The 20,113-nt window shown below is 40.3% G+C and overlaps 1 protein-coding gene and 1 pseudogene across 1 annotated transcript in view; one reads left to right on the top strand and one right to left on the bottom strand.

Moving 5' to 3' along the window:
• The window catches only part of BMP6 (bone morphogenetic protein 6), a 210,904-nt gene that overhangs the window by 189,080 nt on the left and 1,711 nt on the right, over nucleotides 1-20,113 (top strand). The window contains exons 5-6 of the mRNA XM_021009866.2: nucleotides 19,148-19,224; nucleotides 19,997-20,107. Coding sequence (XP_020865525.1) covers nucleotides 19,148-19,224; nucleotides 19,997-20,107 — 188 coding nt within the window. The remainder of the gene's footprint in view (nucleotides 1-19,147; nucleotides 19,225-19,996; nucleotides 20,108-20,113) is intronic.
• Nucleotides 13,625-14,063, bottom strand: LOC110224067 (large ribosomal subunit protein eL36 pseudogene; annotated as a pseudogene).

Raw genomic sequence — 20,113 nt, 5'->3', positions numbered from 1 at the left:
CTTGTTTCCTGAATAGACTCACAAGTTTTACTTCCTGTGCCTTCTCTGATGAGCTTGTAGAGGCTAATGATATAGTGAAAGCCAAAAGGCAAGCAACATTAGGAATAAGTAGGAATTACAAGGGCCTGGATAAACTTCTAAATGAAGAATAAATCCTTGAAGTTATTTACGTAGTGTTGAGGATGAAGGAATAAGAATATAAAAGATGTAATAGAATCTCTAGTTGGTTAGAGACCTTTAGGATATTTTGAAGATCATTGGCATTATACTGCGCTTTTATATTTAAGAGATAGACATTGTCCCTAATTTTAATGGAGCTTATGGGATCTAGAAATCATGGAGGAGGAACCTCAATTAGCCTTTATGTACCAACCACCTAGATTGTTGTAAACTAACCCCCAGGATCTGAGAACCAAACTGTTCCCTGCCCCTCCACCCCCAGTACCTTTTGAGATGATGGAAAGCAGAAATCAGAATGCTGGAATGGCAACTTTGCCTCCTGCATTGTAGTGACCCAGAGAGTTGGGGAGCCTCCAGAGTGTCCTTCAATAGCCGTATTGATTCTGTAAGGCTTACAGGAGCCAGAAACTTATTCTGGATCGGAGTCAGCAGATAAGGCTTGAAGATACGAAGGGAGCAGCTATGTGAAACGAGAAAGAAGGTGTGATTTCAACACAGTCACTTTTTGTGTCCCTGCCCAGGCTACACATTGGGGTTGGGAGGAGAGGAGGTAGAGGGGGAAGGGGATAGGAAATGAATTAATCGTTCCCTGCAAAAATAAATTTTCTTTGGGGAAAATTTCTAGCTTGAGTTCAGAGAGGCTGGAAAATTCAGATTTTAAAGTGCTACTCCATCCTGAACTCCTGCTGTTCTGGTATTTTTCTAACAGGGTATGTTCACGTGTAGCCTGCTGTGAGGTTGACCAGGCCTGGGCCTGTAGCCTGATCATGTGACCAGAGCCCCAAGAAAAGCATCTTGAGGGACTGTGGAAGAGGCAAGGGCCCTGGGACCTGATTTCTCTCAGTTTGCCCTCTCTTTCCACCTGGCTGCTCGACTTTTTCTCTGCCCCGTATCTTTTCTGCCTTTGTCCGCTTAGTTTTTTCCCATGTGTTTCTCATTCCCTCTCAGTCAGTGTTGGGAAAGGGCAGTTGACAGCATGCCAGGGCCTCTGGGAGCTGGGCTGGAATTTGATTGTTGTTCCGTGGCTCCTGGGGCTGCAGCTTCCCTGCTGGCTGTGTGGGGGATCACTGCTTCATTTGGCGATTCAGTTACCCTTCCCCAGGAGATCAGCTTGTTGGCCTTGTCATTCACATGCCATCCAGAATGTATTTTTCTGACATTCATTTGATACAGGAGGAGAAACCTATATGAGTCAACATAGTCTGGCTTTTTAATTAAAAAAAAAAGTAAAAAGAGGGAAATGGTGCTCAAAGTGGTACCAAGGGCCCTAATTCCAGTTGTTAGAAATAAGATCAGAGATATCGATCTGGAAGAGACCTTGGAGGTCATGTAGTACAACCCCTTCTTTTTTACAGAGAAGGAAACAGGCTGATGGAGGTGCTTTGCCAAGGTCAGAAAGGTATTAAGCAACAGAAGCAAGGTTTGAACCTAAGACCTCTCTGACTTCAGAGCCAGTACTCTTTCTACTCTACCATTCTGCCTCCAATTGTTGAATGATGCTCCATAGTAAAGTAGTATTCAGAGCATGAGAGGCAGCATGGCACAGTAAATATAGGGCCAGCCTGGGAGTGATGTTAGCCATGTATGATATATGTTAGCCATGTAGGTGGCTCAGTCGATAGAGCGCTGGGCCTTGGTGTCAGGAAGGCTCATCTTTATTTAGTAATAAATCTAGCCTCAGACACTTACTAGCTGTGTGACCCTGGTCAAGTCACTTAACCCTGTTTGCCTCAGTTTCCTCGTCTATAAAATGAGCTGGAAAACGAAATGGCAAACCACTCCAATATCTTTGCTAAGAAAACTCCAAATGGGGTCATGAAGAGTCAGACATGACTGAAATGACTGAACAACAACAAAAAGTCACTTAATGCACTAAGATTTTAAGTTATAGACATGTTGCCAGTCTTTATTGCTGGAGGAGCTAACATAACAGGAGTTCTCCAACAGTGAAATTACAGGTCTAACCTTGACCCCCCCAATATTCAAAGTGAAATATATAACATTCTTGCTCTCCATTTCTGCTACTACCACCTTAATACAGGCCCACATTACTTTCTACCTGAGACATTACAATAAAATCCTCACCAGTTTTCCCACTTCTAATCTATTCCCCCTGGAATTCATTCTTTATACCATTGCCAGAATAATCTCCCTTATGTATAGATTTGGTCAGGACACGCCTCTGCTCAGAAATCTTCAATGAATCCCTTTTGCTTAGCAAATAAAATTGACATTCCTTTGCCAAAGTCCTCCATAACTCAGCTCTACCCACCCTTTCTAGACTTTTGTCATATTATTCAGTCTGTGCTCCAAGGATGATGGATAATCCTTTGACCCCCAAGCCTCCTGTGTGGATTCCTTCACCTACCTCTGACTCATGTTCTTCCTTATGCCTGAGATGTCCTTCCCCATCCCCCATTTTACCTCTTCTTTAGTGCCCATCTCAACTACTACCTTCTCAATCCTCCCTGTTAGTAATGAGCTCCCACCTTGACCTCACACAGCGTTTTGGTTTTCAACTCTACCAAGCCCTTAAGATGTATTCTTGTGTATTACTGCCACCTGTGTTCATGTCTTCTTTCCTCTCTAAACTGCAGGATCAGTGAGGACAGTGATCATGTCATATTTAAATTTTTGTCCTTCCCATTGCCTAGTACTATATTCTGCAAGTGAAATGCCTGTTGTAAGATAAATGTCTGTTGTAAGGAGGGGTCCTATTCAGATTTCAGCAAAGTTGAAGATCTTAATAGCCAAAGACAGAGAAACTTTTCCATTGTAAATAAAACATGCCTTACTTTGTAGGAGATCTTGGGCTCTGAGTAACTCAGTGCATATGAAAAGGTCAACAGAGGCACAAAAATTCATCCAGGTCATAGACTGCTTCAATGCCATTGTCCCCAGCTACTCGTTTTTCCATAAGGTTGGACAGGAATCTGGGAAATGTAACTAGGTAGCCACCATACATTATGGTGTTCCCTCACTGGGAACACAGCTTCATACCAGGAAGAATTGTTGAAAAGAAAGACTGTACCTTATCCACCTCCTGCCTGGGAAGAGCTAAGGAAGACCCTGAGAGAACACATACAAAGCAAATACAAGATAACCTTGGGTGGAGAGGGAGGCACTGGCAGCTAAGGGGACCAGGAAAAGCCTTGTGCAAAAAGTGATGCCTGAGCTGGGTCTTCCACTTTAGACCAGTTGCTTTGGCACCTGTATGTATGATGGATTGGGGTGGGGAAGGACTTGAGATAGGGAGACCAATTAGGAGCCTATTATAATAACCAAGGCCAAAGGGAGTAAGAGCCAAAGTATCTGTGAGTGGAGTAGAGAACATGCATAGGAGAGATGCAGAAGTAGAAATGACAATATTTGGCAGCTATTAAACATGTAGGATGAGTAAAGAGTTGAGGATGGCACTGAGTAGGTGCTGTATACCAAGATAAATCATCTTTCACAAAACTCAACTTTTTTTTTTTCCTACAGTTGCCCCAGAAAAGGGAAGACTCAGAAAGCATTTAATCTTCAGCATATCCATTTGAACAGAAACTCTCTGGAGCTTGTAGCAGCAGCTACCTGTTTGTTTTTTCAAAGGGAGAGAGAGAAAGAGAGAGAGAAAGAGAAACAAAACTGACTTAGGAAAGTGTAGGGGAAAAATACTTAACAAAAGACTATTCTTCAGGGCCCTGCCATCTGCTAATCTACAGTAATCCAGAGAATATATGCTATAGACTGTCTCCCCTTACCCTCTCCCACTAGTTCCAAACCAACTATACTCAGCTTCAGAGTATGAATCTTGCCTGTCTCCTGCTTACCACTTATCTTCCTCCTTTAATGGCACTGAAGGGTCATTTTTCTCCCTAGGGTTAGACATGGAGGCAGTTATGCCCTGATTCTTTAAAGCTGGGATTTTTCATTTTCCTAGAAAAAATGCCTCCCTGCTGATAACTCTTGGACACATGACCTTCCCCAGTGGGAGTAGAGTGGAAGGTAGAAGATCCATCAGGAAGTTAATACGATATTTCAGGTGGAAAATAATGAGGGCCTATCTGATTGTGGTGGCAGTGGAAATAAAGGCCAGTAATGTTATAGCATTTGCCCTGAAAAAAAAAACTGTGTGTGTGTGTGTGTGTGTGTGTGTGTGTGTGTGTGTGTGTGTGTTTGATTTGGTCCTTTGATTTTGTTGGTATACAGAAATCCTAGTGTGGGAACTCCCATCATCAATGAAGATCAACATAGTTACAGTGATTATATGATAAAATGTTAAGTTCCTTTAGAAATCAATTATGAGAAGCTCTCTGCTGACAGTCAACAAGTATTTATTGAGCAATGACTACATGTCAGGCACTGTGTTAGGCACTGGTGATTCAGAAAGGGGTGAAAACAGCTCTTATTTAGCTCATATTCTTTTTTGCAAGACAATCAGGGTTAAGTGGCTTGCCTAAAGTCATAGAGTTAGTAAGTGTCAAGTATCTAAACCAGATTTGAACTCAGGTCCTCCTGACTCCAGGGCTGTTGCTGTATCTACTGTACCACCTAGCTGCCCCATTTAGCTCATGTTTATTGGGGAAGACAAAAGTTAAATAAGATATATAGAGAATAGGTAGAAGGCAATGTAAGAGTGGAAGGCCCTAGTACTGGGGGTGAGGGGAACCAGGAAAGGCCTCCAGCTAAGGGTAGGATTTGAGCTAAGTCTTAAAGGAAGCCAGGGAAACAGAGGCAAAGGTGAGAGGGAAAAGCATTCCACTCAAGAGATTTGGCCAGTCCATAGGCACTGAGGCAGGAGATTGGATGTCATGTTGGAGGAACTATAAGGGGGCCAGTGTAGCAGGACCATAGAGTGCATAGAAGAAAGTAAAGTGTAAAAAGAGAGGAAAGGCAGGAAGGGGTTAGGTTATAAAGAGCTTTAAATACCAAATAGAAGAGTTTGGCAGCAAGATGGAACAATATGTTGCATGCTAGACCCGAAGTCAAAACGACCTAGGTTTAAATCTGTCCTCAGATACTTACTAGCTGTGTGACTCTTCGCAAGTCACTTAACTTTGCTATCTGCTCAGTTTCCCCATCTTTAAAATTGGGTAGGATTAACACCTACCTCTCAGGGTAGTTGTGATGATAAAAAGAGATAATATTTGCAAACCTTAAAGTGTTATATAAATGCTAGCTGTTACTATTATTTGATCTTGGATGAAATAGAGAGCCTCCTTAACCAGGGGGACCACGTGGTCAGGTCTATACTTCAGAAAAATTACCTTGGAAACTGAAGGGAGGATGGATTAGAATGGGGAAGACCAGAGAAAGGTAGATCAGTTAGAAAGCCATTACATAGTCCAAAGTCAAATCGATGAGTAGTTGAACTAGAGATGTGGCTGTGTGGGTAAAGAGAAGGGGACATTTATGAGAAATGTTGTGAAGGTAGAAATAACAAGATTTGGTGGTAGATTGGATATGTGAGAGTGAAGAGTAGAGGGTGGTAGTGAGTTTGTGAGACTGTCTGACTGGGAGCATGGTAGTCCTTTTGACGGTAATATAAGAAGAGACAGTTTTAGGGGCAGCTAGGTGGTGCAGTGGATAGAGCACCAGCCCTGAAGTCAGGAGGACCTGAGTTCAAATCCGGCCTCAGACCAAACACTTGACAACTTACTAGCTGTGTGACCCTGGGCAAGTCACTTAACCCCAATTGCCTAAAAAGAAAAAAAAAAAAAAAAGAGAGACAGTTTGAGAGGGAAAGATAGAGTTTTGTTTTGTACACATTGAGTTTGAGATGCCTGAGGTATATATAGTTTAATATGTCTGTGATGGATGACAGTAGAGCTCAGAGCAGAGAGGTTGGTCTAGAGCAGGCTTGCACAACATAGGGCCTGCCAAAGGATTTCGGGCAGCCTGTGAGAAATATAGGGTTACCCTGAGCCTGCTCCTGTTTGTCACACGATGCACAGCAACCAGTCATTAGTCTGTCTCTAGTCTAAACTATCTGAGGCCCAAAGAAGCTTAGCCTATTTTAATTTTGGCTCCTACCTACTGCCAAGTTGTACAGGTCTGGCCTAGAGTCACAGGTTCCCAAAGTAGGCGATACCACTCCCTGGAGGGTGCTGGAACAATCCAGGAGGGACAGTAGTAGCTTCGGGTGCAATTAGGGGGGCATTGAATAAAAATAAGGGAGCAGTGGAAGCATAAGGAAAGAAGATAATTTTGAAAAACCATTCATACATGTTTCAACTGTTGTGTAACAGAGTTAAAGTTGTAATGATTACATTATTTTCCAAACACACAAAATGCAAGTTATAACCGATCAGTTGTCAAGTGCACCCACAGGTCTTAACAAGCAAGTGTTGGCAAGCAAGCATGTAGGGCATTGTCAGGAAGTCCAGCATGCATCAGCAGGAATATGTGCCGGTAATGCCTTGTTTACAGTACAATACTATATGGTTACATGACACAATATTGCATCATCAAAATTTCAGTGTAGGAAAAAACCTGACAAATTTACAATAAATTATTAATTTTAAGATTTTAAGATATTAAATTTAATATTTATATCTTCTGAAGTGATGCAAATTTAAAAAAAAAACATTAAAGGAGTAAAGAAAGTAGATTTCCAGGGGATGTTGAGTAGTTTTTAAGGGGGTGGTAGACCAGATAAGTTTGGGAACCTCTGGTCTAGATATACAAATTGAGGAAGAGTCTACATAAAGATGATCATTGAACCCACTGATGAGGTCACCAAGTGAGATAGCTTAGAGGGATAGGAGAAGGTCCAGGACAGAGCCTTGGAGGATGCCTATGATTAGTGAGCATGTTTTCAATGAAGAACCAGCAAAGTAACTGAGATGGAGCAGTCAGACACACAGGAGAAGAATCAGGAGAAATCATTATCAGGAAAACCTAGAGAAAAGAAAGTGTGCAGGAGAGGAAAGTGATTAACAGTATCAAATGACACAATGACAAGTGAGCTACAGAGCTTTGGAGGAGTGTGTGTATGTTGGATTGCATCTGGTCATTTCAAGAAGAAAACCAATGCGGGGGACACTGTTTCTTAATTAAGAAGAGAGTAGAAAATTGCATTCCTTTAATTGGAGGAAAAGTTAATCACTGGAGCTTTTATACTTTCAAACTTAGAGGCCTCAAATTAACTTATTTACCAAGGGTATTAGAATGTCTATGAATTGTCATGACAGTAAACCATCTCCATACTGTGTCCTTGTTATTTCTGAGTACGTGACACAATAGAGATTATATTCAGAGATGAGTTCAATTCCTTGTTAACTCTGTGGTCTTAAGTTTCAAGTTCCTTATTTTAAATCAAGTCAATAAGCATTTATTAAGTGTCTGCTGTGTGCCAGGCACTGTGCTAAACCCTAGGGACAGAAGAAGAATCTACATTACTTGAGAAATAGCCTTGTTAAGTCTGGAGAAACTAACTGGGCTATTAGCAACTATGTGAAAAGTGCTCCAAATCAATAAAATAAATGCAAGCCAAAATAACTCTAAGATTCCCCCTCATCCCAATCAAGAGACTGGCACAAATGACCAAAAAAGGGAAATGACAATTGTTGGCTAGGCCCTGGGAGGACAGGCACACTAATGCTGCTGATGGAGCTATGAAATCGTTCAGCCATTCCAGAAAGCAATTTTGAACCTTCCCCAAAAGTTACTGAACTGATACCACTACTGGGCTTATACCCAGAAAAACTGTTAATCAGGTTAGTTAACAAGTTGTTGACTTTTTCAGCTATGGTTACTCAGAAACAGTCTCCTAAGGTGTTACAATCTGTGTTACAATAGAAGCAGTACAATCTGCATGGGGAGGGGTGAGAAGAGGGAGAAGGAAGACTTTAGTTCTACCCCTAAAGTCTCAAATCTTTGGAGTATTAGACTTTCAACAGGCAGAAGTGAGTGTGGGAGACATTACAAGAACAGGGAAGGGTGTGAACAAGGGCTCTGAAGCAAGAGTGTGGGGTGTGTTTTGAGGGGCTGCATGTAAAGAGGGGAATTGTGTAAGGGAAAGGCTAGAAAGTCAGAGTGGTGCCAGCTTGTAGAGGACCTTGGACTTGACTTGAGAAGCCAAATGGAGACTGAGTTTCCGTTTTAGTGTTTAGCACCAGAAGAGCTCAAGTCGAGTCACTCAAGCATTTCTCTTATGATTGAGTCCCCTCTTAGATCGGTTTCCTATAAAGCAGATTCTGTATTCAGCAGTTGTTTGAATAGAGCAATACTACTATTGCTTTGGTGGGAATTGGCCCCCAGATGCCCCCTCATGAATTCAGAAATGCACAGAGGACTACCCTTTCTGACCCCACACTTTCCCCTCCACCCTGCTTCTGATCAGTGAGTGTTTGTGTGAGACCTGGCATCTTTTCTTCATCCCATCCAAGCAGATCACTTTCATGTTAAGTGGGTTGTTATTAACTTTGTGATCAGCTTACACTGGCTTTATCCAGGCAAATCACCTAAGTCAAGGGGTAAAGGTCAGTTTCTGAACCTTCTGTCAAGCCCTAGGGGGAAAAATGGCCTAGTCACTAAATTCACTGAGGAACCCAGAAAACTCACTAGCTAGGAGTAGTCAGAAGTATTCTTGGGGGAATTAACCTCTGTAAATATTTATATATTTCTTGCCAAACATAGAAGTTATAAGGAAACATAGGCATGGCGTAATCGTATCTGGAGGAGGAAAAACATGAGAGTTAAATTCCTCCTTTTCCTCCTGCAGGCCCCAATCCTCATGAAACAACAAAAATGCCAGTGTCCAACTCTAAAAGAAACAGCTGTTCTTAACATAGAAAGTTGTCTTTGTTCAACATTGAGAGGGTCAAAATAGAAGCAAATTCACAAGCAAACAGAAACTTCCATGAAGTTTCTGAAGATAGATGGGAAGCCCCAGGTGCAGGTACCATCAGTGATGTCATCACAGCATCTGTGTCATGGGAAATGGAAAGTCTGAAGAGCCAGGCATCAAGAAAGCTTCCTTCACCTGCCTTTGTCCAGATACAAATTTTTTGCCCAATCCCATGTGCGGGCCACATTCCAGTTCAAGAGCTCAGGTTTCCATTGCTTTGAAAGATTTTTGGTCCCCAGCACAGGAAAGGTGGTTAGAAGTCTGCTTTACTGGAACACTGACTGTCTGTTAGAGTGAAATAAAGTGGGAAAAGGCCCAGATCAAGAATTTTGGCCATGTGTTCCATTTTTGGTGTATAGGTCAGTCACATGGTGGTTAGAGTAGCAGGGTGGAGTGTCTCTTTCACAAAGTATTGCTTCAGACTCTATACTGAAGAGGCAGAGTGATGTGAATTCCAGAGAATTCCCTTGGGTCAGTTTCCTTCCCTGTGGAGTGAGCAAATTGTGCCGAATGTGATCAGTGAGATCACTTCCTGATTCTGTGATTCTATCAGGGAATTCTAGAGAGAGGGATTTATGTGGAGAAAAAGGGTGGTTTTATTCAAGAGCAAAGGATAAGAAATGGACAATGGTGTCCTCAGATATGAGAAGAAGGTGAGGAAGGTCTAAAACACAGTGGGTGGACCCTCTGAGGAAAACTGATGGCAGGACATGGACAAGAGTCAGGAAGAGTGGGCAAACATGGATGAGTTGTGAACCATGCTATTAGCTGACATCATCGAGGCATTTGAGTGTTTGGAGTAAGATGTGTCTACTATACTAATTTCCTCCTCCTTATCTTACTTTCCACTCATGTCTCAGTGCCTTGCAATCAGACTTCCCACCTCATTACTCAACTAGAACTGCCTTCCCCAAGGTTACCAGTTTATTAATTACCACATCCAATGGCCTTTTCTGCTTTTGGTCCTCTCTAAAGCAGTTGGCACTGTTGTCTACCTTCTCCTCTTGGACTGGGAACCCTCACTCTTTTTTCATGGACCTCTTTGGTTGCCTGGTGAAGCCTTGTGAACCTATTCTTAGAATAATGTTTCTAAGTGAATAAAATAAAATACATAGGATTAGAAAGGAAATATATTATGTTGAAATAGTTATAGAAACGTGGTTTTTTTTACATTTATACACTTCAGGTTATGAACTTGTCTTAGCCACTCTTTCTTGAGTTTCCATGATGTTTTTCTGTCTTAGTTTTTTGTTCTCCTCCTGCCTGTGCTGGATGATCTCACTTCCTGCTTGAGGTACCACAGGACTCTATCCTAGACCTTCTCTTTTCATTCAAGTCTCTTGCTTGGTGACCTCATCAGCTCCCAAAGGTTCATCTATTATCTCTGTGCTCAAGATTTCCAGATCTATATTCAGTCCTAACCTCATGAACCTCAGTCCATGCCACCAAGCTGCCTTTTGGCTATCTGTAACAATATGACCTATAAGCATGTTAAACTTACTATGTCACAATCAAAATTCTTTTTTTTCTAAAAAAAAATTCTTTATCTTTCATCTCAAAGGTGAAATTAGTATTACATACTTTACATTTTTATTTTTGAAAATGCAATAGATTTTATTACTAAGAGTGAGCCTTCTTCCTAACTTTTCTATTTCTGTAGCTATCCCCACCATCCTTCCAGTCATCTAGGTTCTCAGCTTTGGAATCATCCTCAACTTTTCACCGTGCTTTACTCCTCATATTCAGTCAGTTGCTAAGTCTTGTAGATCGTACTTCCTCATCTCTCAAATCTGTTCCTTTCACTCTCCTCACATAGCGACCACCCTTTCTAAGGCTTTGTCATCTCTCGCCTGGACTACTGCAACAGTCTCCAAAGAGTCTCTCCAGTTTCAGTTTTCCCGGTTTCCAATCATCTTCCACACAGGTGCTGAGTTGATGTTCAATTTTCAGTAAACATTAAGGCGCTGTGTGTTTGAATCCTCCACTCAAAAACATATCCTGATCTCACTAGTACGGCCTTTCCTTGAATTACTTTGTATCTCTTCTGTATACATCCCATATTTATGTTTTCTGTGTATGTGTTGTTTTCCCTCAGTTGAATATAAACTCCTTGAGGGCGGGAATTGCTTTATTTTTCTCTATCTACAGCCCTAGTGCAATTCCTGACAAATAGTAGATATTTAATAGTGGGCTTGTTGAATGAATGAAAAAAATCACAAAAACTAAGGATCTGAAGTGCTTTAGGAAAGTGTTGGACTGAGGTTCCCCTACCCCTACCCGACCCCAGCTCTAAGATTCTGTGATGACCATATTCTATGGTGAGGCTGAGATTTTGTCCCAATGAACTTTTTGAAAAGAACAAATCATAGTCAAGTACTAATGCTTTTTAATGAATCTAAGCTCTCATTATCACCCTGTATGATCTTAGGCAGAGCTCTTCGTGGCTCTGAGCTGCATTTTCTTTATCTGTTAAATGAGGTTGAAGTCCATGACCTCTAAGGACCCTTTCCAGCTCTAAAGTCATGGTCCTATGACTGGAGGTCTTACTATTGTGGTTCTTAGGATCTAACTCCCTTATATGCAGGGTAGGATGAGATTGTCAATCTTGTCTGAGAAGCTAAGAAGAAAAGGAGAAGAGGGGAGAAAAACATCCAGTGATTTAATAATTAGTTATTTGCATGCATGCATGTGTGTGTATGTATGTGCATGTAGAGCAATGAAGATTATTACTATTATTATTACGCCTGACATTTTCATAGCGCTTGAAGGTTTACAGAATGCTTTTAGATAGCTAAGTGACACAGCAGATGGAGTACTGGATTTGGAGTCAAAAAGACCCAAGTTCCAATCTGGCCTCAGACACTTACTAGCTGTGTGATCCTGGCCAAATCCCTTACCTTCTGTGTGTTAGAGGTAATCATAGAACCTCATGGGGTTCTTGAGAAGATCAAATGAGATAATGGATATAGAGCACTTATAAATGCTAACTATTATCATTATTATTATTTTACATAAAGGTATGTTATTGTTACCACTTTACAAATGAAGGAACCAAGGCTCAGAGAGTTAAAGTGACTTACCCATGGTCACCAAACTAATAAGTGTCTGGGGCAGGATTAGAACCCAGATCTCTACTCTACTACACTACCAATTATAAGACAATAAAGAGCAATAGACTTTTCTGATATGCATATGTGTGTATACACACATTTATATATACATAGTAATATACGTACATGCATGTGTATACCTATGTAGACACATGTATCTACTGTATATGTATATATATACACATGTCTGTGTCCACACACACATATGATTTCACTGGTATGAGAAACTCCTAATGTGGAAATTCACTCCAGCAATGAAGATTAATAGCTAGTCTGTAACTTGTAGTCTTGAGTTGCCTATGGAACTGAGAACCAAATGATATGCCCAGGGTAACAGAGTCATTATGTGTCAGAGGCATATCTTGAACCTAAGTATCCCTGACTCCAAGAATGTCTTTTAATCAACCATACTGCTAATCTAGCACCTGATATGAATACTGCTATTTAGTTGTTTGTCAGTCATGCCCAACTCTTTGTGGTCCCATTTGGGGTTTTCTTAGCAAAAATACTGAAGAGGTTTGCCATTTCCTTTTCCAGCTCATTTTAAAGATGAAGAAACTGAGGCAAACAGGGTTAAGTGACTTGCCCAGGATCACCCAGCTACTGAGTGTCTGAGGCCAGATTTGAACTCCGGTCTCTCCGATCCCAGGCCCAGCATCCTATTCATTGTATCACCCAGTTACCAACACTGCTATACAGCCATAATTAATAAGACTGGCTCAGATTAGCATTCAGAAAAGAGGGAGAAAAGGCTCCCCAGAGGTAACAGTTTTTGCTTTTCTCTTTATTCCCAGTGCTTAGGACAGTGCCTGACACATAGTAAGCACTTAATAAATCTTTATTGACTTGAAAATGGGGAAATTTTTTTTAACCTTTAGTCAGGTCCTCAAACCCTATGAAAGTCACTTAGAATGAATAAAGCAGCAGACTAAGACTTCTGGCCAACATGGTTGTCTAAATGGAGGCCAACAGCCCAACTTCCACATACTTACCCCTGCAGAAACCTACAAATTGAAGCAGACTGAATAATAATCAAGAAATCCAATGAGAAGCTGCAGTGACTTCATCCACCCCAGAAAGGCACAAAAAGTCAGCCAGAATTTCAAGGCAATAGGAAAGGGGGCTGCCAACAAAGACAGGCCAGACAAACAAGACAGTAGCTTCTCAGCACAGCCAGAGAAAAACCAGAGACAATTGTCGCCTGTGAAGCTCTATATTCAGAGGGAGCAAGAGCAGAGGACTCCCCAAAGAAATCCCCAGAGTGTTTGGAAACCCACAGTGGTGACCTTGGAAGCAACTGGGGGCTGCAGTGAAGAGACCAGTCTGGTAAGGCAGTGCTCAGGCTTGGTCATCCTGGCTATAGTCCTGCTGAAGATATTTCTAATATAATTTCCTTGTAGAAATTATTATGACATCTTTAACAGGATGGTAACATAAACTTCACTTTTTTTAATTTGTCAAATCTTTATTGGGTAAGTGAGGAAGGTTAACAGGGTCCAGCTTAGTCTTTCTTGGCAGCAGCCTTCCTCATGGCAACTAGGATATTGCTGAGCTCCTCTGTCTTCCTCTTGGCCAGGATGTGAGTTCCCACCCTTTTTTTGATGAACTTAAGGGCTCGCTTATCCTTGGAGACCTCTAATAGTTCCATAGCCTGCCTCTCATAAGGGGCAAATCCACACACCTCCCAGATCATCTCTCTCACAAACTTGGTGTGTTTGGTCAAATGCCCATGGCAGCAGCAGTGTCGTGGCTTAGAAACGTTTTTGGTAACTTTGTGGCTCTTGTTGAGGCCTACAGCCATGGGGTATTGGATGGCCATGGCTGTGGCGCTACTGTAGGCCCAATGGCAGCCAGCAGAAGGAAGGAGAGAGCGTTGAACTCTGGGATTTGTAGCCTCCACTTCCTGGTCTTCCCATAAACTTTACTTTTTAAAAAAGCTATAATAGTCCCAAGAACTCAAAGGAACTTTTAAGTAGTTGTGGTAATATTAAATCATAAACATATCCTGAGTTCCAACTAAGAATTCCTTCAAAATGTTCTGGTCATATCATGTGTGTAGTTAAGGGGCAGGGGATTGTTTTATTTTTGTTAAGTAAAGTTTCTTTTGCAAAAAAGGAAATACAGTTTTCCAATGTCCCTATCATACTGTCCTGAAATGCCACTGGGGGCTGTGAAAAGCCAGTTTCTGACCCTCAGAGAGACCAGGTCAGCACAAGAACACAAGGGACCCTGGGAAAAACCAAACTGTCCCAACCATCCCACCCAAAAGTATAGCACTGGCAGAGCTTAGCCCAGGAACAAAGCCCCAATTTAATCAGGCAATAAACATTAAGCACCTACTATGTTCTAGGTACTGTGCTAAGCGCTGGGGATATAAAAAGAGGCAAAAGGCACTTCCTGTTCTTACAATCTAATGGGGGAGATACCTTGCAAACAAATATACATAGAGGAAAGAATGAAGACAAAGTAATTAACAGAAGGAAGACACTAGAATTAAGAGAATTTGGGAAGGCTTCCAGTAAAAGATGGCATTTTAGTTGGGACTTTAGTTGGAAAGTTTGTAGGTGGAGTGGAGGAAGGGGAGCATTCCAGGCATAGGGAATGGCCATAAAAAATGCCCAGAGCTGAGAGATAGAGTGTCATGTTTGTATAACAGCTAGGAGGCCAGTGTCACTGGATCAAAGAATATGTGATGGAGACTGGAAAGGTAGGAGAGGGCTTGGTTATGAAGGGTTTTGAATGCCAAACAGAGTATTTTGTATTTGATCCTGGAGGCAATAAGGAGCCACTGGAGTTGGGGGGGGGGTGACAAGGCTGGACCTATGCTTTAGGAAAATAACTTCATGGCTGAATGGAGGATAAATTGGAGTGGGGAAAGACTTGAGGCAGGCAGACCCATCAGCAAGCTATTGCAATAGTCCAGGTGTGGACTATTGATGAGTTGATGAGGGACAACACTGGACTGGGGACAGTGTCAGAGGAGAGAAGAAAGCATATTCAAAAGATGTTGCAAAGGTGAAATCAACAGGCCTTGGCAACAAATTAGATACAGGAAGTGGGAGATAGTGAGGAGTCTAGAATGACTCCTAGGTTGCAAGCTTGAGGGATCAGGAGGATGGTGTTGCTCTCTATGTTAATAGGGAAGGAAGGAAGAAGAGGGGAGGGTTTAAGGGGAAAGACAATGATTTCCATTTGCGTTTAAGATGTCTTCTGGATATCCAGTTTGAGATGTCTGAATGGTAGTTGGAGATGTGAGAGTGGAGAACTTACCGTCAGATAAGTAGATCTGAGAATCATTAGCATAGAGATGGCAGTTCAATCCATGAGAGCTGATGAGATCACCAAATGAAATTGTATAGATGGATAAGAGAAGAAGGATCAGGACAGAACTCTGAGGGACACATACAAACTAAGGCTGAAGTTGAATAAACCTAAGAAAAACCAACCACTATAAAGAATTATTGTACATCTAGAGATAATAGCACCATAACTCTTCAAGACTCAAAGTAAAACATGGACTTTCCACAAACTAAATAAATACCTAGAAGAAATGGAGCAAAAGGTAAAAAATGAACCAAAAAAACTATAGAGGAAAGAACTAGAAGGACAAAAAAATAACTTTAAGTAAGAGAAGCCCTGAAAATTGAAACAGACCAAACAGAAATCCAGAATTCCATGAGACAGCAAGAAATAGTAGAAGAAAATCAAATGATTGAAAAAAAGAAGAAAATATAAGAGAAGTGATATCAGTTATAAGTGACCTGCCACATAGGACAAAGAGGAATAACTTAAAAATCAGTAGATACACTGAAAACCACAACTTCTTTAAAAGTCTGCATATGACATTTAAGAAAAGCATAAATGAAAACTGCCCAGATCTGTTAGAACCAGAAGGCAAAGTGCAGTTAGAATCCACCAATGACCTCCTAAAAGAAACCACAAAAGGAAAAGACCTGGGAACATCATAGCCAAAGTCCAGAGCTTCCACATCAAGGAAAAATACCAAAAGTTTCTAGAAAAGAGTCCAACGAACTGTTGTCAGGATCATACAAGATGTGGCAATTTCACAACTTTTCCTATAAATGAGAGATCTTAGAATACAATGCAGGCATATATGTGCTTTGCAGATATTGAATTTCTCTTTTTTTATGCATTGAAGGTTTGTGACAACCCTGTGTCAAGCAAGTCTATTAGCACCATTTTTCTAAAAGTGTGTACTCACAATTGTGTCTCTGTGTCACATTATAATAGTTCTTGAAACATTTCAAGTTTTTTCATATTATTTTATCTGTTATAGTGAGCTGTAATCAGTGATCTTTGTTACTGTTATAATTGTCTTGAAGCACTACAAACCATGCCCATATAAGATGGCAAATTTAACTGATGAATGTTGTGTGGTCAGACTACTTCACCAACCAACTGTTCCTGTCTGTCTCCCTCCTTGGGCCTCCCAATTCCTGAAGACATGACAATATTGAAATTAGGCCAATTGGTAATCCTTCAATGGCCTCTAAGTATTCAAGTGAAAGGAAGAGTCAATTTATGCAGCAAACTTCATTGTTGTTTTTTAAGAAATTGCCAGAGCCACCCTAATCTTTAGCAACCACCGCTCTGATCAATCAGCAGCCACCAACATCAAGGCAAGACCTTCCACCAGCCAAAAGACTACAACTTGCTGAAGGCTCAGATGATGGTGAACATTTTTTTCAATAAAATATTTTTTAATTAAGGTAGGTACATTTTTCAGACATAATGCTATTGTATACTTAATTGACTACAATGTAGTATAAACATCATTTTTATATGCACTGAGAAACTAAAAAGTTTGTGACTCACATTATTGTGATATTTGTTTTATTATGGTGGTCTGGAACCAAACCTGCAATATCTCCAAGGCATGCTTATATTCCAAAAAGCAAAAGATATTGGCTTACAACCAAGAATAACTTGCAGAGTTGAGTATAATCCTGCAGAACAATGGATCTTTAATGGAATAGAGGACTTTCAAGCACTTCTGAAGGAAAAAAACAGAGCTGAACAGGAACTTTGAAACACAAGAGTCCATCCAAATCTAGAAAGGGAAATTTATTTGAGCAATTGTATTGTACTGTATGATGGCATGCTTTATTTAATAAACATTCTAGTTTGGGGGGATTGAACTATATAATGATGACATTCTAATAGGAGAAGAAGAAAGAAACTTCTTGTCTTCAAAAGGTATTAAGGGAAATTAAAAAAAAAACAAACCACAGAACCTGATGGGTAGATTGGTTATGTTCTGAGGGTTCAGAGAAAGAATAGAGAAGGAAGAAGAGTAAAAGAAATATACTAGTGTAGAAAGGAGGAAGAACTTGCTATTTCTTAAACTGTGGTGCATAAGAAGAAGAGTATATAAATATGGAAGAAAGGGTAGGGGAATGAGATCAGATACAACTCAGTCATAAACTGCATGAAGAAGGGTTGAATACACACACACACACACACACATACTCACATAGTTTGGTGTAGGAATAATCAAATTGAATAGGGAAACAGGTGGGAATAGGGATGGGGTGAGTAGGAGGAAGAATAATACTGGGGAGGGAAGGGTTGGAACAAAAAAAATTTCCTGAACCTGAAGGGAAGTTAAAAAAAAAGAACTGAAAACCAAGTGAGTGGTGAATATAATAGAATATTATTGAACTGTAAGAAATGACAAAAGAGACAATTTCAGAAAATTCTCGGAAGTAGAACAAAGAGAATAATTTATGTAAGGACAACACTCTAATGAACTTTGAGACTTAAGAACTCTGATCAATGTAATGCCCAATCACCTCTTCAGAGGAGGTAGATGATGAAGCACATTACCCATTTACTAACAGAGAGGTGATAGATTCAAGGCAAAGAAAGAGAAATAAATTTTTGGGCATGGTCACTATAGATTTTTTTTTGCTTGTCTATGCTTATTTTTACAAGGACTTTTCCCTCTTTTTTTTAATGAGAGGGAGTATTTGAAGGTAGTGGAAGGGAGGGTAAATGATAGTGATGCCCTCAACAAAGAGGACCAATAAAAAAGTTTTTAAATGCATAGAATTGATTCATTAGTCATTAGCTAACTGGAGTCAGGAAGACTTGCATTTGAATCTAGGTTCAGACACTTAGTAGCTATGTGACCCTGGGTAAGTCACTTAACCCTATTTGCCTCAGTTTCCTCATCTTTAAAATGAGCTGAAGAAGGAAATGGCAAATGACTCCAGTATCTTTGCCAAGAAAACCCCAAATGAAGCCCAACTGTATGCCAGTAAAATTGACAAGCTGAATGAAATGGATGAATATTTACAGAATTATGAACTGAGACTAATGAAATGGGAAATATAATTTTTAAATAACCCCATCTTAGAAAAAGAAATTAAACCAGCCATAATCTACTCCCAAAGGGAAAACAAAGGACCATGTGGATTTTAAAGTGAATTCTATCAGACATTGAAAGAAAAATTAATTCAAATACTACATCAACTGTCTGAAAAAGAAAAGGAAAAGAGACCCTGTTAGATTCCTTCTATAACTTACATATGGTCTTGATACCTAAACCAGGGAGAGTCAACACAGAAAAATAAAACTATGGACCACTATCCCTACTGAATATTGATGCAAAAATTTTAAACAAAATATTAGCAAGGAGGCAACACATCAAAAAAGAATATGCACTATTATAGGACTAGATTTATAACAGGAATGCATAGTTTACTGTTAGTTCTCTCTCTCTTTCTGTGTGTGTGTGTGTGTGTGTGTGTGTGTGTGTGTGTAGTTTTTCCCATCTAGGTTGTAAAATCACTGAAGGCAGTGACCCCAGTGACTTTTTATCCCCCTGGTGCCTAGCAGAATGTCCTATATAAATATTTGCTGGCTGATTGATTCCTGTATGGATAGATAAGAAAAGTGCCCCCAAAAGAAAGAAATTGACCACCTGTACAAATATCATTGGATTTGTTTTACTTCTAAGTTTGTTTAACATATGTGATTATGACTCTGCTTCCTCTGACAGATTATAATAGCAGTGACTTAAAAACAGCCTGCAGAAAGCATGAACTTTATGTGAGCTTCCAAGACCTGGGATGGCAGGTGAGTTCTCTGGATATAGTAGTATGCACTAGGAAAAGATCCTTGATCATGGACACCTTCCTTCTGTGATACCCAAACCCTATGGCAGTTCACAAAGATCAGTGACTTAAGAGTTCAGGTATATCCTTGAGAGAGAACCTACAACCTAGCAGATAGTTTTATGAATTGTTACAGCCAAAACCTTCATCACCCAGTGGCCAACTTTTTACTGATAAATATATCCTAACATAGAGAGGTTGGTTTTTAGATGACAGGCTATCACTAGCCTTTCCAGTTGGCAGGGCCTGTACTTCACTGGCAAAGGATGCCACAGGATGAAGCAATGAGGTACTTTTGTGCCCCAGAGTAAAAAAAAAAAATAACCAATTTTGTTTTGAAAATTATGGAATATTTCTTGAGAAACTGAAAGCAGCCTGGGGTGTTATGTCAGTAATGGGGATTATTGATGTAAATAGTCTATATTGAGTAGCCAAACAGCATGGATGAGCTCTTCAAATGGTTTTTTGTCATAAATTTGAGGACTAGTGGAACTTTGTGGGATAAAAAAGGGAGAAAACTATACTTCCTCATTTAAAACCAAAAGTTTTTATAGAAAAAACCTAGGACAGTAGGGTCATAGAAGGGAGACTGAGTTTTGGAGATCACATTTACATTAGAGATGGAAATCTAGTAGTCATTTTAAATAAATAAAATTGGAACCTGAATCAGTTAGAATTTAATTTCTATAGTAGACTGTTTAGGCCTAAACCACTGCTGTTGTTTTGTTCTAAAGGATTGGATAATTGCACCAAAAGGATATGCAGCCAATTACTGTGATGGAGAATGTTCCTTTCCTCTCAATGCACACATGAATGCAACAAACCATGCAATTGTACAGACTCTAGTGAGT

This window comes from Phascolarctos cinereus, unplaced genomic scaffold (genome assembly GCF_003287225.1).
Source record: "Phascolarctos cinereus isolate Bilbo 61053 unplaced genomic scaffold, phaCin_HiC Scaffold_4;HRSCAF=312, whole genome shotgun sequence".
Taxonomy (NCBI): domain Eukaryota; kingdom Metazoa; phylum Chordata; class Mammalia; order Diprotodontia; family Phascolarctidae; genus Phascolarctos; species Phascolarctos cinereus.
Note: the sequence above shows the minus strand (reverse complement) of the source record. Positions and strands in the feature narration are given on the sequence as shown.